The sequence below is a fragment of the Crotalus tigris genome, unplaced genomic scaffold (genome assembly GCF_016545835.1).
Source record: "Crotalus tigris isolate CLP2741 ecotype Arizona unplaced genomic scaffold, ASM1654583v1 scf7180000019068.10715455, whole genome shotgun sequence".
NCBI classification, from domain to species: Eukaryota; Metazoa; Chordata; class Lepidosauria; order Squamata; family Viperidae; genus Crotalus; species Crotalus tigris.
Genome location: NW_024097358.1, coordinates 4,966,317 through 4,989,229, shown reverse-complemented (window position 1 = coordinate 4,989,229; position 22,913 = coordinate 4,966,317). Strand labels below are relative to the sequence as shown.

General features: G+C 40.7%; 2 protein-coding genes across 6 annotated transcripts in view; both read left to right on the top strand.

Moving 5' to 3' along the window:
- The window catches only part of SPPL2A (signal peptide peptidase like 2A), a 30,329-nt gene extending 11,568 nt beyond the window's left edge, over positions 1-18,761 (top strand). For 3 of the 4 annotated variants that reach the window (XM_039358947.1, XM_039358946.1, XM_039358948.1), the window contains exons 7-16: positions 14-110; positions 1,871-1,972; positions 3,727-3,808; positions 4,918-4,992; positions 6,188-6,244; positions 6,651-6,704; positions 7,151-7,250; positions 8,221-8,298; positions 9,107-9,267; positions 15,628-18,761. In XM_039358947.1, coding sequence (XP_039214881.1) covers positions 14-110; positions 1,871-1,972; positions 3,727-3,808; positions 4,918-4,992; positions 6,188-6,244; positions 6,651-6,704; positions 7,151-7,250; positions 8,221-8,298; positions 9,107-9,267; positions 15,628-15,693 — 872 coding nt within the window. In that variant the 3' untranslated portion in view covers positions 15,694-18,761. The remainder of the gene's footprint in view (positions 1-13; positions 111-1,870; positions 1,973-3,726; positions 3,809-4,917; positions 4,993-6,187; positions 6,245-6,650; positions 6,705-7,150; positions 7,251-8,220; positions 8,299-9,106; positions 9,268-15,627) is intronic. The other variant, XM_039358949.1, reaches the window with a different exon arrangement.
- Positions 18,762-22,160: 3,399 nt separating this feature from the next.
- TRPM7 (transient receptor potential cation channel subfamily M member 7) overlaps positions 22,161-22,913 on the top strand; it is a 60,510-nt gene continuing 59,757 nt past the window's right edge. Inside the window, exon 1 of one of the 2 annotated variants that reach the window (XM_039358769.1) lies at positions 22,161-22,520. In XM_039358769.1, the coding sequence (XP_039214703.1) occupies positions 22,518-22,520 (3 nt within the window). In that variant the 5' untranslated portion in view covers positions 22,161-22,517. The remainder of the gene's footprint in view (positions 22,521-22,913) is intronic. The other variant, XM_039358767.1, reaches the window with a different exon arrangement.

The following is a 22,913-nucleotide window of genomic DNA, read 5'->3' as shown; positions in this document are numbered from 1 at the left end:
CTTTCTTGTCTAGTGTATGTTGTCATTTCCATATTCTGCATAGCATCTGTTTCAAGCATGTACTGCTGTCTCTCTGCCCTATTGAAAAAAGTACCTTATGGACAATGCAGGTAAAGTGCTCTGGTTATATATGACTTTTTTAAAAAAAAGAAGGCAAAAATCATTCCTTTTGCAGATGAAAATTAAATCACGGTGACCTCTCGGTTTGGCCTCCAGCTGGTCAGTCTTTGGCTGCAGCAGATGGGTTATTTAGTGATGGATAGGGAAAGTGTATCCGCTGGCACCTTGGGGTCTTCAGATCACTTCCAGGTCCACAAGAGATAAACTGATGTGCCTGTCGGCCAATTAAAATGGCACGTTCCAGGGATCTTATGGATCCAGAAGAAACCTGATTGAGGAACGTCTGGCGGACAGGTCCACTGACTGCCTACTTAACAACTGGCAACAAGTGATCTGGGCTTTTGACCTAATAGCTCCTACGTGGCTGATCTCGGTTTGCTCCTTAACTTAACAATAGAAGAGAATTTCTGTAGCTCGGGGTTGGACTGTGGGGTCCTTGGTGCTCTCTGAGCTTGGCTGTTTTCTTGCAGACGTTTCATTGCCAATTAGGTGACTCTTCCAGCATTGATGATGTTACCTACTTGGGCAATGAAACATCTGCAAGAAAACAACCCAGCTCAGAGATCACCAAGGATCTCCTTAGTTTACAGAGGAACTTCAAGAGATTGAGAAAAACAGCTCCTGGTGGAGAAAGAGTAATTCGAGCCCAAGTAGGAGCTAAGCCAGTGGTTCTCAACCTTTTTAATGCTGCGACCCCCAAACAGGTCGTAAGTCGAGGACTACTCAACCGGTCGTAAGTCGAGGACTACTCAACTGGTGCAGCACCGTTTGCAGAATGGGACTTTTGGCGGGCTCAGCAGGGCAGAGACAGCCTGGACAATTCCTATTGGCTTTTGAAAGCCAATAGAATTAGACTCTATTCAAGAGAGTCTATTCTATTGGCTTTCAAAAGCCAAGAGAATAAAAGGGAGTAGCACAGCTAAGGAAAAGGGGGAAAAAAAGGGCGGACTGCGTTGTTTGGCGACCCCCGTGAAATGGTCGTTCGACCCCAAATGGGGTCCTGACCCACAAGTGGAGAACCACTGAGCTAAAGGGATCAGAAAGCCGACAAGGAAAAATAAATCTTGAGAAGACATTTTGCAAAGGTAGATAGGATCAACTATTAGTTTATAGAAAGATGTGAACAGAATGACTCAGAATTAGTCACGGAGCTACCTGGGGATCACAGGTATCTGCAGGCATTTATTTATTTTTTTGTTTAGTCAATGTAGAAGCCACATGCCAGGATATCTGTAGGCAGCTCACCCTTAACTTGAGGAAACAATAAAGAAAATTGTCCAGACAAATGAAACAACAAGCAACCCACTCAGGGCTCTGCAACCTCCCTATACCAAGACCTGGGAGAACTCTGTTTTTTTTTTTAAAAAAAAAAAAAAGAAAAAAATATATATAATAAAATCAATGTGGATGCTAAATAGATACCTGGGGAATCTCCACATCCACACCGACAAGGAAATAGTGACATGTGCCCTGTGACATCACAGTGCAAAGCCAGTCTCTTCGTTTTTATTTATTTATTAAATATATACGCCCGCCGTCTTCCAGTTGAAGTGAGCGTGCGCTAATATTCTTGCGCTTTGTTTCGGTATACGGTAACTTATATCTCAGGTGGAAATGGGGAAAAAAAAAAAATCCCTGAAATTTGTTGAGTGTGATACTGAATTTGCAGGGCTGCCTTTGTTGCTGGAAAATGTACACTTGCATCCCGCATTTGCCATGCTGATCTGGTGTTGTAACTGTGTTGTTTTAGGTTTCCCTGCTGGAACCGCGCCCTTGAAGTGAGACTTGTTTTCCTCTTTCTGTTTTGCATAGCACTCTCCGTTACCTGGGCTGTGTTTCGGAACGAGGAAAGGTAAGTGAAGAGTAGAGTAGAGTAGAATAGAATAGAATAGAATAGAATAGAATAGAATAGAATAGAATAGAATAGAATAGAATAGAATAGAAAATATGGAATGGAATGGAATAGAATGGAATAGAATAGAATAGAATAGAATAGAATAGAATAGAATAGAATAGAATAGAAAATATGGAATGGAATGGAATGGAATAGAATGGAATAGAATAGAATAGAATAGAATAGAATAGAATAGAATAGAATAGAATAGAAAATATGGAATGGAATAGAATAGAATAGAATAGAATAGAATAGAATAGAATAGAATAGAATAGAATAGAGCTGGAAGGGACCTTCGAGGTCTTCTAGTCCAGCCCCCCACTCAAGCAGGAGATTAAGCTTTGAGAAGCCAGCAAAAGTGAAACCGAGCAACAGATGACAGATGGAGAGACATCCCTTGTCCCTGGCTGAACCCAGACAAGTCCCAGGTGCGCCTGCATTTTATGGCCCTGTTTATACCTGGGATCCAGCACGGGCTCACCTAAAAGTTCACCATCCCCAGCCTTCTGGGGGGGGCAAGGGTGGTATCCCGAGCGCTTCTTGGGCTGTTGGGGCTGCTTGGAAGGCAGAATAATAATGATGATGATGATCATCAAAGGGGCCTTGGAGGTTATGTAGTCCAACACACTGCTTAAGCAGGAGACCCCTACAGAACAGCAGAGTTAATATAGAATAGAACAGAACAGAACAGAACAATAACTTTATTGTCACTTTGAATGTACACTAATAGGCATACATGAAAAGGAAATTTCATTGCATATAGCTCTCATGAGAGCTAGTTTGGTCTAGTGGTTAAAGCAGCAGGCTAGAAAGCAGGAGACTGTGAGTGCTAGTCCTGCCTTAGCCATGAAAGCTGGCTGCGTGACTTTGGGCCACTTACTAGGCGACCGTGAGTTCTAGTTCCACCTTAAGCATGAAAACCGACAGGGTGACTTTCGGCCAATCGCCAGGAGATCGTGGGTTCTAGTCCTGCCTTAGCCATATGAAAGCCAGTTAGGTGACTTTGGACCAAGTCCCTCTCTCTCAATCCAGCCCACCTCACAGGGTTATTGTTGTGGGGAAAATAAGAAGGTGTGTTGGCTATGTTTGCCCCCTTTCTTTGTAAAAATTATAAAGGCGGGTCCCAAATAAATAACAAAGTGAAGTGAAGAATTTTAGGTTTTTTCCATGTTGAAATAAGCACTGCTAGCGAAAAAAAATCATGTCTTCTGCTGTAGAAGAGATTCGGCAAAGAGGCACCAGAGTGTATGGGCGATTGTGCAACTGAAATCTCTCTCACACAGGTGTACCCACTAATTTGGATCTCCCACTCTCCCCTGTGGAAGTCTCTGCCAGGATAGCTCTTCCTCCCCCCCCCCTCTTTAAAACAGCTAAAATCGTGTGCATTTTTGGTATCCATGTCTGTATTTTAAATTTTCAAAGGGCTGAAAAGGGAAATTTTGTTTTAGGCCAGGAGCTCAAGCCCGTAAAATTGGCTGTTAATTCACCAGGGACAAGGATCAAGGTTTCTCTTTTTTGATAACACAGTTTTAGATGAGATGGAGGCCTTCACTTGCCCAAACCTTCTGTGTGCGTATTTATTCAGAAGCCTCAGAGGAAGCTTATCTTTTATTGAGTGTGTTGAGGATTACAGCCGAAATTTAAACAAGCATGTGCAGTGTTCTTGTTCCTGTGCTTAAACGTAATCTTTTTTTTTTTTTTTTTAATTTTAGCTGGGCTTGGATTTTACAAAATATCCTGGGAATTTCTTTCTGTCTGAACTTTATTAAAACGCTCAAAATGCCCAACTTTAAGGTACAGTAACTTATTTAGCTAAACTATATGGGCACAGTAAATAATAGAGTGAAGGAAAGGGGGTGTTTTAATTTGCCTCCAACTGTAGCCTTGCGTTTTGTCTTTAGAGCAGCTCGCGAAGATTTTCCCCATTACAGTTTGATTTCTTTGCAAAAAATTGTTAACGGAGGTGCTGGATTTCAGCTGCCCTTACACCAGTGGTTCTCAACCTTTTTAATGCCGCGACCCCCAACCGGTTGTAAGTCGAGGACTACTCCACCGGTCGTAAGTCGAGGACTACTCAACTGGTGCAGCACCGTTTGCAGAATGGGACTTTTGGCGGGCTCAGCAGGGCAGAGACAGCCTGGACAATTCCTATTGGCTTTTGAAAGCCAATAGAATTAGACTCTATTCAAGAGAGTCTATTCTATTGGCTTTCAAAAACCAATAGAATAAAAGGGAGGAGCACAGCTAAGGAAAAGGGGGAAAAAATGGCGGGACTGTGTTGTGTGGCGACCCCCGTGAAATGGTCGTTCGACCCCAAATGGGGTCCCAACCCACAGGTGGAGAACCACTGCCTTACATGGGCAGCAAGGCTGAGGAAGGAAATAGATGTCAAAGAGAGAGGGATACAATCATTGGGTTATATTGAAATAAAAAATACAGCACTTGTAAGGGCAAAAATAAAATTTCTACTGTTGACTTGAAGACCTGAACATACATTTGAAAGTGATAACAGGAATGGTTTTTTTTTTTTTTAAAAAAAGCAAAACAAAAATAGATTAATATATATTAATAGATTACAGTTTCCTTTTCTAAAAATCAATTGGCTATGTACTCTGTTTTTTTACTGAACCACAACCTTTGGGCTAAATGTAGAGTAAATCATACTTGGAGTTAACTCACTGAAAACTTTGGACAAGATAATCTTTACTGAATGCCCAGGAAAACTAGTCTGTTTATTCTGTGGCCAAAGAATTTGTATTTATGCAATGTTTATGGCCACTACTAGAAAGACCGTAGAAAAGAAAACGAATCTCAAATGTGGAATGGATGTCTTTAAGTTTGAAAGGCTTTTGCAGTACATTTTGTTTGTTTTTTTAAATAAACATCTGTTCTTTGTTCTCTAGTCATGTGTGATTCTTCTAGGTCTCCTTCTTTTATATGATGTATTTTTTGTCTTCATCACACCTTACATTACAAAAGTAAGTATGCAGATTTTATAACGATTATTTTCCTCATGCAGAGGGGATTCAATTTTTGATGTAGTGTTTTAATGAAAAATATACTCCAGTTCAGCGAACGTTTTAAGTGTACAAGTCCAACATTTTGATTTAATCTGACCCATACCTGGTGTAGAATAGGAAGACTTAAAATTATTTGTTTAACGACCGTTTGGAGTTATAACAACACTGAAAAAAACTGACTTACAACAGGTCCTCACAACCATCACAACATCTCCACAATCACATCATCAAATCATTTTGACAACTGGGATATATTTATCAGGATTGCAGCATTCCAGGATCTTGTGATCACCATTTGTGATCTTTCCAGCCAACATCTGGCAAGCAAAGTCAATGGGCAAACCTGAGATTTGGTTAAGGACCACATGATTTACTTAAGAACTCTTTTAACAACCATGGGGGGAAAAGGTCGTAAAATTGTGCGTGACTCGCTTAACAATCTCTGCTCAGCAACAGAAATGTTGGTTCCAATTGAGGTCTTAAGTCAAGGACTACCTGTAGAATATTGGCTGTTGTTCAATGCCACCAGTTGCCTTTGTGTGGCACTGTGATGCCATTAAATTAGAATAAGGTCTAGATAAAGGGAACTACATAATATCCCAGACTCTTAATTCCAGGACTTTTAAATATTCCAAACAATGTATTTCAGGTCTAGTAGTCCAATTCTCAAAACACAGAGACTAAAAGTCCATTATTTATTTATTGTATAAACATTTGCATATCTACTATATTTATCTTCTGCTTATTTTATTTTGAAATGTGTTTAGGCTTCATGTCCGTTTTGGTGTTTTGTTTATGTGTTTTAAGTGTCCTGTCCTGATGGAAATTGCATTAAATCAGCCTGGTTTGATGCTCGTTTCTAAGAAATTCATGAAATATACTTGCAGCTAGCATTTCCTATAAATCATATAGAACCCAACTGTGTTATCAAGTTTGTTCTGATTTTGCTTTTTTTAATGTCATCATCTCACGTTAATCTTTATTGGATTATGAACAATCCTGGTTCCTAATTCATTCCGTTTTATATGACTTTGCCAGGGAGTGTCCTGGCCAAACATCTACTAAAAAAAAATGCATTGAGTTTTAAATGCCTAATATTTAAGTATTTCCAGAATGAATGATTCAGCATCCATATTCTTTTTCAAATTTTCAGAGTGGAGAAAGTATCATGGTTGAAGTGGCACTCGGACCGCTTGAAAGCAGTGAAAAGGTAGGCACATTATCTTTTGAAAAACCAGTCGCTTCTGTTTTGACAGGTTGGGTTATATTATAGTATTGCACTTGTTTTTCATAAATAGGCAATCCTGGCTAAAATCATCTTAGAGACCTCTTAAACCAACGTTGCTCAGCTTGGCAACTTGAAAATGTGCGGACTTCAACTTCCAGAATTTCTGGCTGGAGAACATCTTTAAGTTGCCAAGGTTGAGAAACATTGTCTTAAACTTTTGGGGAGAGAGAAAATGAATGCAGGACTGGTCCTTTTCCTCCTCCCATGTAAAGTGTGCTTGGATATTGCCCTTAATATTCCAATATAAACTGCTTACAAAATGTAGCCATTTTTAAAAATCTTTTTTTTTCCAAGTATTAAATGCTTGTTGACTTGGGTTTGATCCTAGAATGATGGAAACTTGATGGAAGCCTCTGCTGAACAGTCAGCTCCTCATGAGAAAGTAAGGATTGTGTTTAAGATACATTCCATTGATTTTCAATGGCCTCCTTTGAAAAAAAACAAAACACAACAATATTCTTTGGGGCAGGGGAAAAAAAACACCTCGATTCTCTGTTCTCTCCATGTTAATTTCTTCAGGATTTGGATCTAAGTGTTGCCCAATCAATTTTGATCAAGCTAAAAATCTTTTCTATCGTGTCCTGGGGTGCATTTTATTAATCATTTGTCAGTGATGTCTTGTCTGCTATATAAGATGTTTCCTCTGTGGCATTTGTGTTTGATTATCCTTTTCACACTCTGCATCTTGGTTACTGTTTTCTGAATGTAGGTCCTCCATAACATGTTCTATGTGAACTAGATGAGTAAATGATTCTGATAAGATGTTATTGTTTGTGAAAAATTCCTTTGGATTGGTCTCCAGAGGTGTTAAAAACAACTGTCTTTCAGTTGCCAGTGGTTTTCAAGGTGCCCAGGTTGGACTTATCGCCAGCAGTGTTGTGTATGAGACCATTTTCATTACTTGGATTTGGTGATGTTGTTATTCCAGGTAAGCGTCTCTTTCAGTTGTGGTGTCTTCTTCACCATCCTAACATGGTGCTTGGGGCAACACAGCGAAAGAATTCTTCATATAATGACCGTGTGGGACATTTTAGGTCTATTTAAATCATCATCATCATCATCATCATCATCATCATATAAAGTCAAAATTGAGAAGACAGCAACAGACAGTAAGTGCCGCCTATGCAAAGAAGCTGAAGAAACAGTGGACCACCTGGTAAGCTGCTGCAAGAAGATCGCACAGACTGACTACAAGCAGCGGCATGACAAAGTAGCAACAATGGTGCATTGGAAGATCTGCAAGAAATATCACTTGCCTGTAAGCAAAAACTGGTGGGATCATAAAATAGAGAAAGTCATAGAAAATGATAAAATTAAACTGCTCTGGGACTTCAGAATTCAAACCGACAAGCACCTGCAACATAACATCCCGGACTTAACAATTGTCGATAAGAAAGACAAAAAAGTCTGGATGGTGGACGTGGCAGTGCCTGGAGACAGCAGAATAGACGAGAAAGAACTGGAGAAGGTAACAAAATACAAAGACCTACAAATAGAAATAGAAAGACTGTGGCAAAAGCAAGCAAGGGTAGTACCAATAGTAATAGGCACCTTGGGTGCAATCCCAAAAACAACTGGAGCACCACTTGAACACCATTGGCATTGACAAATTCGCCATTAGTCAATTGCAAAAGGCGGCCTTACTAGGAACTGCTTCCATCCTACGACAATATCTGTAATACCATCCACGTCTGCCTATCCCAGGTCCTTGGTAAGGACTCGATGGGTAGGTAAAATGCCAAATCCAGTCTGAACATCTGGCTGACTGTGCAATGATGATGATGATGATGATGATAACAATAATAATGATTACCGCCTGTAGTCCTGTTGTTTTGATGACTTTGTTTTCTTCCCGACAAAATCTCTCTGACCTGTCTTTGTTTCTTTCTTTTTTTAAGGTCTCCTGGTTGCGTACTGCAACAGATTTGATGTGCAAACCAGCTCTTCCTCTGTGTATTTCATTTTCTGCACCATAGGTAATCTATCCCAATAATTATTTTGAAAAACAGTGTTGGGAATGCCCCAGAAGGGAGATCCGATCCTACACTCTTGGCCTTTTAGGAGAAGCCTTAAAACCTGGCTCTGCCGATTGGCCTGATGGAGGCGTTCCCTGTTGTAGGTGTTTAGTGGATTAAGAGATTATTTCACCTCTACCCTGCTGTATGTTGCTCTTTCCTAGCTATCTTTGTTAGTTTTAATGATGTTGGAGAGCCACATCCCGGATGGGAGGGCTGAAGTGCAGAATACACCTGGACTCTCTATGTAAACACAAGAGAGCTGGGTCTGGCCCTCTCTGAATGCTTAAAGCAGGGATCTTCAAACTTGGCTGTTTTATGACTTGTGGACTTCAACTCCCAGAATTCCTCAGCCAGGCACGTGTGCCTGGCTGAGGAATTCTGGGAGTTGAAGTCCACAAGTCATAAAACGGCCAAGTTTGAAGACCCCCAGCTTAGGGCCTTATCTAGTAGTTTCCATATGAAAGCTGTCAGTCTGGCGAGATTCCTGTATAAGAGGCAGAAAACAATAAAGTAGTCGGCTCAAACCTTATATACGTGGGTCTGGTTGTTTGTGCCTGATGAATACTCATTATACTCATTATTTTAATGTTTTAATGTTGCCATTTTGGCTTGTTGTGTAAGCCGTCTAGAACCGCCTGATGGTGAGTTGGATCAACATACAAATTTAATAAATAAAAATAAATTACCACGCCTATCCTAAACCAAGGAGTCGAAAAATCTGCGACATTCAGTGACATTTTTTTTTAACGTTTGCCTTGTTCTGCAGCTTATGGTGTCGGCATGGTGCTCACCTTCGTGTGTCTAGTATTGATGAGGAAGGCTCAGCCAGCTCTTCTCTATTTAGTGCCCTGCACACTCATCCCTTGTGTCCTGATTGCTTTGTACCGCAAGGAGATGAAAAAATTCTGGAATGGTAACAGCTACCAGGTAAGGAGAGACTATCCAGGTACCTGTGAGTAGAAGCTGCTTGTTCTTCTTCTTTATACAGAGGGCGCAGCTTGTGAGATCCAGAGGGACCATATCTGTTGGGTTAGGATTGGCGAGTTAATAATAATTTTTATTTTACAGCCACAGACCAAAATGCAAGTGCAACAAAAGAAAACCACAAGAAAAATACAATCACAAACAGTTAACACCAGAAGCCTTGGCTAAAGGGAATTACAACCTTCTTCTCTAATAGTTACAGCTCTTAAAAGAAATTTAGAAACCTGAGAAGTAATATAGGAAGAGTCATCTCCTAGTCATCCCCTAGATTGGCGAATTCAGGGACAAGGTCGCTCTTGGTTGTGATCATTCTCTGCCCGATGTTGAGCCACTCCATGCCCTTTAGTCCAACATACCTCACAAGACGGTTGTGACTGTCAAAATAATGTTGAGGCTGGATTGCTACCCATGCTGCCTTGAGCTCTGGAGAAAAAGGGAGATAATCAGTCTAGTACAGGGGTTCTCAACCTTGGCAACTTTAAGACTTGTGGACTTCAACTCCCAGAATTCCTCAGCCAGCAAAGCAAAGCTGGCTGAGGAATTCTGGGAATTGAAGTCCACAAGTCTTAAAGTTGCCAAGGTTGAGAACCCCTGGTCTAGTAGTATGTGTGCCTTCAAGTAGTCACTCTTGACTCCTTGGGACCACCTGGAAAAGTCCCTGCAGTTCACTTGGCAACATTTTTGGAAGCCATTTTTGCTGTTGTCTTCCTCTTGGGGTCGAGAGAGGATGACTGGCTCCAAGCCGTCCAGCTGGTTTTGTGCCTATGGGAGGATTAACGCTCACAGTCTCCCTGTTCTTAGCCTGGTAACTTAATCCGCTCTCTCGTAATCTAAGAGCAAATAGAGTAAATCTTCCCAAAATGCCTTGCTGAAAGAGAATCTCTTTTGAAGGAGACAGGGCAGAAAATGGGTCTGAGAGGGTCAGAGCCAGTTTGCAATGCCCTCTGCCCCCTTCCCTCAGCCCTCTCCCACATCCACTTCCTGGCTGGGCTCTGCTTTATTTTTTGCCTGCCTACATTGCTTTTCTGTGCATCTGACTCTATTCTCCTTTTGGTTTGTGCCTCTTCTTTTCATGTCCTCGACTGCTTTGCTTCTGTGCTATCTGCCTATTGGCTTGGCTGTTCTGTAGTTTCCCCATTCCAGATGTTGCTGTTTTTTTGCCAGCACTCTACTCCCTAATCTCTGCCCAGTGGTTCTCCATCTCATTTGCCGTTCCCCAGCCTTCCTCTGCATTTGCAGCCTTCCGGAAACTCTGCTCAATCCTGTCCAATCCGTTTTCATCTTCTTCTCCAGCTCCTTACCACCTTGTGTGGTCTCTACCTCCTCCCATGCCCCACCCACTTACAGGGCACGGATGGGATCCTCAAACTGATCAACGGTGTGTATCCTTAATGTGGGTCAATTACCTAGGTATAGCGGTTAAGACCTGTGAAATCCTTCTCTTCCTATTTTCAAACAATCCGGTTAAAGACTGACAAGTTGATTCCAGTGTAAGCTTTTGTGGGTCATAGTCCATTTTGACCAAGGTCCGGGATATAATTTATATATCTGGGGCATGTGAAATCTATCCAGCTGTAGTGAATGGGTGGAGAGAAGAAAAAAGGGAAACGGTGAAAAAAAGAGGAAATAGAGACAGAATTATGTTCTGTCTTGACCCAAACCTACTCAGCAATAAGATGTGACACCAAAGACTTGAAGGCTACCTGATGATTGGTCCTGTTTTTGATATTACCATGGATATCAGAGATTTTCTTTTTAGCCTGCTTCCTGTGAACTAGTGAACTCACAGCTCTGTTCATTGATAATGGAGGATGGTGCAACTGGATGTTTACACAGTGGTCTTCTGAACCTTTATCAACTTGGGAAGCAACCATTGCTGTAGGGACCAAAGCAGTGTCGCTTAGTTCAATATGTACTTTGTGCCTCTTTCTCTGGTCTCTCATATGGGCTCAGCCGGGCCTGGGAAATTAAAGAGGAAAAGAAAATGCAACACAATGCATATTTCCAATCGGAGGTCCCCGGCCCTACTGCTTCGGTCCCACTTCTAAACTAACAACTGACTACTCGTATCTTGAATTGCAGGTTTCATTATTTAGAAGTCCTTAAGTTGCCATAGTGATAGTTTCATGTGCTTTTCTCAGCAAGCAAGGATTTAAATTGCTTTGAACTTTGGATCTTTGTGTCAGCATGACTTAGTCTGGAATGAAAATTCTAACTCACCGTATGAGAATTGGAAGGCAGTTCAAACAGGGCTCAGTTCAATGAGACCTTTAATCTAGCCGGTAAGTTCTCAGCGGCAAGACATCTTTTCATCTGGCGTGATCCTATCTACCTTGCACTTTTTCAAAGCAAAAAGTCCACACTTTTCTTTCCTGCAAGTTCAGGCTGTGTGATTCAACCAGCTATTAACATTCAGCACCAACGAGGGGAAAAACCACCAGAATTGATAAACTGTCAGGTAAACTGTCATCCAAATTTTCTGAGTGGATTCATACTTTGGAGGCAGTTCTACTTCCAAGTTACCTGCACTCAAATTAATGCTTGTTTTGCCAGAGAAGTTTTTTAAAAGGAGTGCTCCCTCCGGGGAAAACTGCGTTGTTTTGTTCTCATTGTATTTGAGATGTAAACAAGTCTTCGCTGGAAAGTGTAGTGAGCGATCTTGCGATGCCGTTTCTGAATAAATTTCCCAGCCAACCAGATTTTGGCAAAAACACCCAACGTGTTTATTAACTAAGTGGTGATTTGATGAATATAATTCCTTGTTAAATCTTTTTGGAGATCTTAAAACGGCACTGATCTTGATACTTGAACCGATATACTCCTGCCTTTTCGTTGTTGCATTCTCATTGTCCTAAATCAGTGGTTCTCAACCTTTTTAATGCCGCGACCCCCAACCGGTCGTAAGTCGAGGACTACTGAACTGGTGCAGCACCGTTTGCAGAATGGGACTTTTGGCGGGCTCAGCAGGGCAGAGACAGCCTGGACAATTCCTATTGGCTTTTGAAAGCCAATAGAATTAGACTCTATTCAAGAGAGTCTATTCTATTGGCTTTCAAAAGCCAATAGAATAAAAGGGAGTAGCACAGCTAAGGAAAAGGGGGGAAAAATGGCGGACTGCGTTGTTTGGCGACCCCCGTGAAATGGTCGTTCGACCCCAAATGGGGTCCCGACCCACAGGTGGAGAACTACTGTCCTAAATTATAGTGGCACAACGTGATGTTATTTGGAGCTTACTCTTTGGTAAGGTGACCAACTTTTTTACAACGAAAAGGAGGACACAAATAAATTGAAGAAAAAAATATCGTAAATAAAAGAAATATTTTATTCATTGCAATAATAATACAGACAACTTGCACGTGCAAAGTTTGCCGGCCGGGTGTTTTGGCGCGCTCAGCAGCAATTCCTATCGGCTTTCGAAGTAGCACAGCTCATGCAAAAGTTGAAAAAAAAACATCAAAAAAAGGTGCTGGAACGCCGTTCTGAGCTTTCTATGAGAGAAAAAAAAGCCCTGCAGATTAGTCTTCAAATATCAAAAAGGAGGACATGAAGGAGGACACTTTTCGAGGGAGGACAGAACTTAAAAAAGGAGGACTGTCCTCCCTAAAGGAGGACGGTTGGTCACCTTATCTTTGGTCCTATTTCTAGTGAGGCATGTGGCTAAATCTGAATAGAATCTTTGCGGGGTTTCCTGAAATCTGCTTTCAGATCTTTGGAACCTGTTGCACAGTTCAAGCTGAATAATCACCAGGTTTTGCCTACTTGTGTTTTTCCATCCAGCCCTTTTAGGCTAACTTAACCAGGATGATAAATGCTGAAAATGTTACAAAAATAATCTGCAATGTTATGGGCTCGGTTCTTAAATGGAAGCAGGTACACCAGATATTTTTCTCTCCCTCTGGAAACTTCCGTTCAGCTCTGCATCACAATACATTCTGCAGCTTTCATGTTTGTACGCTGCCTTAAGTACACCTGGGGTAGAAAGGCAGGGGATAAACGGAAGGAATAAGTATATTTTGTCTTTATTTTTATTTCTGCTGGTCGTGGAAAAGGATAGCGAAATCCTAGCTAGCTTCCTCTGGCCTCTTTGGAGTGTCAGGTGTTATTTCCCGACATATCTCCAGACCCGTCTTTGCCTGTCAGCCATAATGACTGTAACAGGTTCCTGGAGGCTGATTTTTACCATTCACAAATTGCACTGGATGCTTTTACAACTTGTGGCATTCACACATTCCAAACTCTGAGGTTGCTGAGCTGGCTTCCTCTCCACCCCACTCTCCGCAACAGCGTGCCTCTGTTTTTGAGTTGATGGAGCCAGCTAGCAAATAAAAATTAGCTTGAAGGTTTTAACAGTTGCCTCGTCCACTTCCCGCCTCCCCATGTTTACTTTTGGCCTGAGTTGGCAGCATGTGGTTTTTCAGTCTGCACCTGGTTTGCTTCTTGACATGGAAAGAATTGGACACCAGCGTTCTGTCCATGAACGAGATCAGTGCCACATTTGTCAGGCTGGGTCTGCTTGCCCTGTCCTTCAGCTTAGTGTAGGGGTTACGTGATTTTCTTTCTTTCCTGGATCTTTTTCTGGGTTGGGATGTTATTTTTGCAAAGAGAGCCTTCATTGCTTTTCCAGCCACATTTTTGAGAGACTTCTTGTGTCGGATGTGTTAAGGGGCAGATGTTTGGGCATTTGAATGAGTAGAACTATATTTTTCTAGCAGCATCTGCTTAGATTGGGGGGGGGGGTCAGCAAAGTGGCAACTTGTGGACTTCAACTCCCAGAATGCCTTAGCCAGCCATGTTGGCTGGGGAATTCTGGGAGTTGAAGTCCGCAAGGCTTAAAGTTAGGGGTGCTTGGTGCTCTCTGAGCTCAGTTGCAGATGTTTCATTACCCAAACTAGGTAACATCATCAGAGCTAATCATCACGAACATCAACATCCTCACCAGCGCTGATGACATTACCTAGTGTGAGTAATGAAACATCTGCAAGAAAACAACCGAGCTCAGAGAGCATCAAAGACCCCTCATTTCAATCCTGAGCTATAAATATTCTCTTTTATTAGTCTTAAACTTGCCAAATTTGGAGACCTCTGGTTTAGACGCCCAGTTTTCTGCAATAGGTGAGCTGCAGGCTACCCAAGCCTCATGTCTTGAGCCAGTTTAAGGTGAAAAATTTATCCCAGCTCTACCATGCAACAGATTCAGATTTATTTGCCGTCTGTCCCTGTTTAAGAAAGCCGTAGGAATTAACTCAGACAGGTAAGTATTTGACTCATTAAAACAGAAGCAAAGGAGGCATGTTCATCCCTCTGGTTTTCTGCTTGCATTTTTTTTTTTAAAAAAAATCACCCTCTTTGGCTTCACAGATTTTTTGGCAAAAATACATTGCAGAAAAACCCTCCCCCCTCCCCCATTAGCGTTTAGAAAATATTGATTAACTTCAAGAGAAGTAATGACTTACCTATTTGTTGGTTCTTAGCTTCCTGGGGAGTTATGCGTATTTCTTGTTTTGTTTTTTAAGTCCCCAGGTTTTTTCTCCAACACTAAGATATCAGCTGCTGATTTTGTGAGTGATGACAGCTTTCTTTCTCTCATAGTTGGATAGTAAGAGTATATATTTAGTAAGAGTGAAGATACTTTAGGAATATGTAGACCAGGTTCACGTTTGCTTACTCGTGATTTATTGACTAAATATTAATTCAAACGCTTTGCTGTGTCCCAAACTAACCCCTTTTTTTGACTCCTGCAGTTATCTGAAACCAACCATTGTGTTTTATAATTATATAATCCAATGGATGCTTCAGTTTTCTTCTTATTTCTGGCTTTAAGCAGAAATGGATTTTTGTCCTCTTCCCATGAATCAATTTGTTTTTAGAATCTCCCAGCAGTTTTTAATTATAGCTTCTCTACCATAATATAATTTTTAATGCTTTTTTAAACATTTCCATAAATGTGCTATGTGTATGAAGTACAACAAATTGTTTCTGGCTGAGAACATCTAATGTTTTCGCTCAGTTTATTTTCCAGGGATTCCTTAAAAGAAGAAGCAATCATTTTTAATTTTCAGGTGCAAATTGTTCTACTCACACTTTCCAAATATATGAATTTGTAAACTGATAGTAAAACTTTAGTGTTTGTTTTGTTGCTTCGGAACAGAGGCTCTGATTATTCACTTAGAGTTAGACAAACCTCTTTATCTTTGGTTCTGGCTGAATACCATCATATTTATTATATTATGATCCTTGTAATTGCCTAGCAGAAATACAAATCCAGCGATTTGATCACTAACATACCATTTCTTTTACACCCAGGTGATGAATTCTGCTTCTAATGAAGAAAATGCCACACAAGCCACCCAACACCATGAGGGACAATAACGCATCACCAAAAATAATGTACTATGATTTTCTACTCAAATAATAGAGACAGTTTAATTTTTAAACTGGAATATTTCATACACTTTATTATGAAAAGAATCACCTTTTTTTACACTTGCACATATATTTTTGTGAAACGTTTACTATTGATATTCTCAGAATTGCTAGAACATGTTATCTCTTGAGGTACCGAAACATATTCAATAAACCTGTGCCTTGCTTCAATTCAAAAGTTTGTGGCCTATGAGATAGATAGTATTTCTAATCAATCGTCCAATTTCCTCCTGGATCCCCAGGCTTTTCACCTAAATCTTTATTTGAAGCATTTAGGAGCAGACCCAAAGTGTCTTATCAGAGGTCCAGCTAGCAGAAAACGCCATAGGTTACTATGCAAATACAAGAAAGTAACAATGGGCAACTAAGAGTTTCATGCAACCATGTAATCCCATGAGTGCAGTTCCCAGAAGTCCAGGTTGATGCCAGTATTCTGTAGCAAAATATATATTTCATTGCATCCAATGATTGTTCCCCAAAAGAGAAGAACAGTGGCACTGAAGCCTCAACATTCCCCCTTTTTAAGCTTATAAAATCCTAAAAGAACCCAAAACCTGAAATGGTCAGCCCTGCCCTTTCCATTTTATAGCAAAGTCACTGTCACAAATCTCTTTATCTTCAGTGGCTGAAAGAAAAAAGATACACAGCGTGTGGCCTCAAAATGGGTCCTCACCCATATAATAATAATAATAATTTATAATGTATGATAATAAGACGGAGGAGTTAGGAAGTCATAAAATGAGTAAGATGGACAAAAAATCAGCTGGGATGAGCCCATCAACTCATTATTATTATAATTAGGAGTTCCTGTACTTAATCCATCATGAGATCATGAATATTATTTTTAAAAAATACTTAAGATAAAAACAGGAAGAAATACACAAAAACCAGAAACTTATTTTTCCTCTTTAAACATAAGCACAAAGTCTAAGTTTCAAAATCAGAGGTTCATTTTTAGTTCTCCCTAACTCACCTTTTATTGCCATTACTGTAACACATCCATCACTTGAATTTTTATTTCAACCTACGCCTTAATGCAAAGCTTTTACAACGGTCATAATATTAATAAAATAAATTCAGCTCTAGCATTTTGATTTGAAAGATTTCCTACTTTTAGCATCTCCTGGAAGTGCTAATGAACAGAAGTTTAGTAACTTTGAGCACCAACATAGTTTTAAACCAAAGATACTTGGAGGAATGTGGATAAGAAAAAAAAAAGGGAAAAAAGACTTTACTTGTAATATAAGAACAACAGTATAACATTAACTTCCTCATTTGGTGTCTTCCAAATATCTTAGGACTGCAGCTACAGAATATTGTTAAGAATTCTGGGAATTGTATTCTACGCATGTTTAAAAGCCATCGAGTTAGGAAAAGCTGGAATAATTAGGTAGCATAGATCTTGTAGCTCAAGCGAAAAGACCGGAAGCTTTTGAAATAACTGTTTTTCATGATGTTTTCACTCAGGAGAAATAGGCTTCATTTAAATGAAATGTCATTTAAGCTAATGAGAACAAGTCTAAAAAGCAATTTAAAAGCACACTCTGTTCTTTCTTAATAGTTGCATATTTGTAAGTCATCCCCATACGAGACGGCAGATCCGTAAAGCAAGAATTTCCTCTGAACATGTAGGCTGTCTCACAACAATCTAAAATTTTGATTTTGTGTGGGCTTCTGATTTGAGGTGACACCTGCATGATGAAGGTTGTCTTCCTCCCATGCCCCAAGATGTAGGCAATGAAGGGGAAAAGTAGATTGAGGTACCATAGCTATAATTCCTTAATCCATGTATCAGATAATATGTTCAGGGACTTTCCTGGACCATGGCATGAAAGAGTTTCCATTCACTGTTGAGCAGAATATAGAAATGGAAAATGGCCTACATTTTCTTGATACACCATTGGGGTCTTCTGTATACGTTTTCTTGTAAGGGACAGGAAGCACACGGCTGGGATATTTTGTGGTGTGTTTTTTTTTCCAGTTATAATTGATGAACCTTTAATTATTACCTGAGTCCTTTCTGTCAAAGGGCTTACTGATCATATGAGACACATTTAAAACAACCAGGGGTGCAGAGCAGGGATTCAATTGGTGACTGACCATCAGGTTTACAGATCTAAGAAACTTGAAACAATTAATACTAAGCTTTATTATCCCATCCCAACATGACCCATCTTTCATTTTCTGTATTCCTTTTAATTATTCTTTAGTCAACAATAATTCAAGTAGACTTCTCATTTTAACACCGGTTGTAATATATCAAGGGAACCTGAAACTTATATTTGCGTGATGGACAGAAAACAGATCCTTTTCTTTAAAATGTCTTTTGATAAGAGGCGAGTTTTTTAAATTGTAGATAAAAGGTTAGTTTTAGTTTTAATTTTGCTGTGTTTGGAAGAGCGAAAGACAGCCAGAAATGAATAGACTTTTTGAACTGACTTTGTTTATTTTTTTACATTATATTGTTTGCTACTTTGGCAAATTAAGTTCAATAAATTTAATTTGTAGAGGAATGTCAAATTTAATTTTGTTTTAATGTCTAAGGTTCATTGAATTGCATTTCTAAGGAATAGAATTGACAAATCATATAATATTGTCCACTGAACATGCATTTGCTTTTTTGGGATAACGAGTAGAATAAGTATGATTCAAATTATGACAAATGTTCCAAGTTTCTCATTTTGAAATGTCAAATTAACAGTGTCTGTATGGACTATTTAACAATAATCTTAAAGTTGGGTGCTTTAACTATTGGCTACTGAATAACATGCTAGGGGTCACATTGAAATTTACTAAAAGAGCTTAAAAATCAAGTTGTCCATTTTCACTTTAACAGCTTTAGTAATAAGTTTAATTAATAGTATTAATCATAGTACTGTTAAAAGCAATAATCCAGTCTGATGATCATCTTCTTTGCTGCTTTATTTTTGAAACATTGTGTATTTTTGTTTTCTAAGATTATTATAATTTGGAGAAACATTTTGTATCAAATAAACTTTCAGCAATAATTGGGATATTGTGTTATTATTTCCTGTGTAGCCTTGTTTGGCATCAATATGGCTGTTAATCATTTTCATTTACTTTCCAGGGAAGAAAACTCCAAAAAAAAATATGTCTTCTCAGATTTTAAAGATGTATGTTTGAAGATGTTGGTGGAAGCTTTACATATTTTTTTGTCTGTTTTAATTCACCTTTTAAGATTTGATTTTTATACACTTAGTAATTTTTGTTTCAGTCCATTGTACCTTTTTATTTTCTATGTTGGAAGCTGCCTTGAATTTTCAGTGTTGTATGGAACATCCGTTCTGTTTCTGGCCAAACTGCCCTTTGTGCCTGTAGCATATTTACATTTCTTTGAAAGCCTCTTTGCTGTTCGTGCTAATTTTATTGCTACAAGAACAAGTTCAGGCTGGTTTGGTGAGATATCAAGCTGCGAGATAAGAGGTAGTCAGCCTTAGGGCACCTTGGCTGAGACCCAAATGATCCTTTATGCAGGATTGTTAGTCATATATACGATTCCAGAGCTTTGTGCTCCAGCCACTAGGTAGTCCCTGATTTTTTGTTTAGTGACTGAAGTTATAACTGCACTCATCATTTTTCACCCTTACCATTGCAGCAACCCCATGGGCACTTGATTAAAACTTGGTGCTTGGCAACTGGTTCATATTTATGACGGTTTCAGTGTCCAAGTGATCACCTTTTGTGACCTGGCAAGCAAAGTCAAGGGGGAAGCCAGATTAATTTAACAACAACGTCATAGGCAGATGACGGCGTGCAAAAGACAGCTTGAGCCCGTTCATATTTAACAACGGGTTTATTGCAGAGAGATAGAGGATAGTTTAGTATTAGAACTGTTAACCTGGAGAGCAGACAAAAGTGACATTAAACAGTGGCACTTTATGATAATTGTATTTGCAAGAGTGATATGCCAAGTTGATAGTAATTATGACAGTTAAGAGGACAAGTAAAATGTTGGACTTAGCTTTGTATCTTAAGGAGGTCACGCTGACATTTCTTGCTGATTATATGACGAGCAGAAGAAGCAAGATTACAAAAGAACTGTCTTTGTAAGGTGGTTTCCTTTTCTGTCTTTAGGCAACATTTGTCATCAATTTCATCCGTCTCACTTCAATATTCACAGATATTGTCTCCAGAAAATACAATAGAATAATTATATATTATTACAAAAGCCAAGTACTGGTCCTTCAGAGAGGCTTCAAGCATGTTCTTGAGAGGGTATCTGGGAAGACGTTGAACCTGTTAGCTCTGAGGAAAAGGACAGGGACCTTGGAAGTGTTAGTTAGGAATAGCAATAGCACTTAGGACTTATATACCGCTTCATAGTGCTTTACAACCCTCTCTAAGCAGTTTACAGAGTCAGCATATTATCCCCAACAATCTGGGTCCTCATTTGATCAACCTTGGAAGGATGGGAGACTCAGTCGACCTTGAGCCGATGAGAATCGAACTGCTGATAGTCAGTATTATTAGCCTGCAGTACTGCATTTTAACCACTGCGCCACCACCACCACGGCTCATCTAGTTTGGCCATCTATGATTTAGATTAGAATCATACTCTTAGTTGGTCAAGCTCTCCCAAGAGGTGAAAATCCATTTTACCTTTAATATCACTGCCAGGTTGGGTGATCTCCTGGTGAATATGAAAATTGTTCATAAAATATATACTTGAAACAGAATATTAAAAATATACTTTGCATTTTCAGACCCCTCCAGGGTGCTTTTCATGTGTCAATCTTCTTCCACTGGGCTTTTAAAAAATATTCTCTATCTCTTGGATTCAAAAGTGGTATACAGTATTTTAACTGGAAAATAATTTATCCACACATATTTTTTCCAGAGAAGTGAATCCTGAGTGCTCACAACATCAAATAGGAGTTCACTGAAGATTTTTCTTTTCTGTACGTGCCTAGTTCCGTTTTTATGAAACTGACAGCATCTTGAAATTTGTAGCATTAATGTACCTATAGGTACTGCATATATTCTTCCTCATCTCCCAAAATGGCCTACAAAAGACAAAACAATAACAACAGAGCAAGCATGATAAAGATCTCTATGATAATTCAAAACCATTTATGTTCACTTAAAAATAACAAGAGAGACAGCCCTCTGTATAATAGCATTTTGAGCTGGAAGAATATTTTTCTTGGAAATGCTTAGATTAACAAGCATTGAGAGCATTTAAATTAAACCAGCAGGGTATATACTTTCTCTGGGAAAGAATTTCATAATGAAGGCGCTAATATTTTGCAGTTGATATATAAGAATTTTGGAATGCTTTTACTTGATGTAACGTTTGCTTAGATGGACAAAATAGCTTGAAAACACAGCTCTGTTCCAATAACGCCCAAAGGCATATTGTCTTCGTTATTTGGATTATACAACGCAAGTGTTAAGTAATGCTAAATAAAAATTCACCAACAAGAGAACTTGTGAAGCGATAGCATCGTTCCTTCCAGCAACTTTAATTTGAATAAATGGTAACCTGTTCAGTCTAAAAAGACTGGAAAGCCATTTGTTTGAAATGGTATAGGGTTTCCTGCCTGAGCAAGGGGTTGGACTAGATGACCTCCAAGACCCCTTCCACCATTATTATTATTATTATTATTATTATTATTATTATTATTATTATTAGTAGTAGTAGTAGTAGTAGTAGTATGAATGAGGATTGAAAGTGAATTGGGCATGTTTACTGGTGAAAGGCAGCTGAAATTCGAAGGGATTGTGCGGGATCGGTAGAACAGAGAAGTTACAAAGCTATTGCTACCTCTTTCTTTGTTTTTATCTGAATAGATTTATAACTTGCTTTTCCACTAAAAATCTTTTTTTTTTCTTTTTTTTCTTCTTCTCAACCACATCACTGTTATTAGGGCTGGGAGAAAGGTTTGACAGTTTGTAACTCATCCTTGTTTATGTCTGGCGCCCATGTTTTGAAAATGCACTTCTACAAAACAGAAAAAAAGACCCAAATGTAAAACAACCACATACAAGGCAAAAACAAAACGATTCCAAAACGTGAACGTGGAAAAGGAAAGCCATTCAAAACCGACAAGGGGACAAAAAAAAAAACGGGGCTTGTGAGAAACGAGACACCCCCGGGGACGAAAAGTGCACGGGGCACGTGTGCATGGCAGAGGCTCTGTGTGTGTTTGCGTGTGGGAGGGGAAGACAGACACATGTGCGTGCCTCACACAGCCTTCTGTCGTGTGTATAAAGCAACGCAAGCCCCCCCCCCCACAGCTACACAACAGCTTCAACACACAACACCCCCTCCCGCTTCAGCCGGGGTTCGGCCAGGCCGCGCGGCCTACTCCCCCTCAGCAGCGGCGGCGGGAGGGCGGGCGGAGGGCGGCGCGAGCTGACGCGCCAGGCCGCGGCGCTGTTGCTGCCGCCGGCCCAGTCGCACAATTATGAGAAGGAGCCGCCAGGCCGCTCCTGCCCTCCTCGCCGCTGCCGCTGCCGCCGCCGCTCTGGAGCCCCAGCCGGAGCCTGCCGCGAGCCGTGCCCGCTGCCTCGGCGGCCGCCCCCTCCACAGCCTCCCGCCACGGCGGCGGCCTTCTGGCGGGGAGACGCCGCCGCCCGCGCCCGGCCGCCCCGGCCTCGCGCCGCTGCCGGGCTCGGCGCCCATAGATGGAGACAGGCCCCGCCGCCGCCGGAGCCGAAGCCCGAGCCGGAGCCGCCCGGCGTGAGCAAAGCCAGAGCCGCCAGCCACCAGACAGCCCCGCCGCCGCCGCCCGACGCCCCTGAGGAGGATGGTGAGGCCTCCAGGCCGGCCTCGATCCGCGGCAGCAGCATTAGCAACCGGGCGGGGGCGGGTTGAAATTGAGGAGACCCGTGTTTGGGATGGGGAACGTGGGAACGGCGCCCCGCGTGCACGCCGCCGCGGTTGCCCAACTTGCCTCCTTCCGCTCCCCTCGGACTTCCCCGTCCCGCAGATTGGGCCCCATATGGGAACTGTAGTCCAGGAAGGGAGAGGTGGGCGATGGGGGGAATGGGATGCATTGGGGTCTGTTAGCAGTTAATGAATTCATTTTGTTTTAAAACAGCATCTGTTTCTATATAACGCACCACTAAATAACGCATCTATTAAGGTTGCTCCTTCCCTTGGAAAGAGCAGGGGGAAAGAGGTAGCAGCCCCCTTTTCCAAG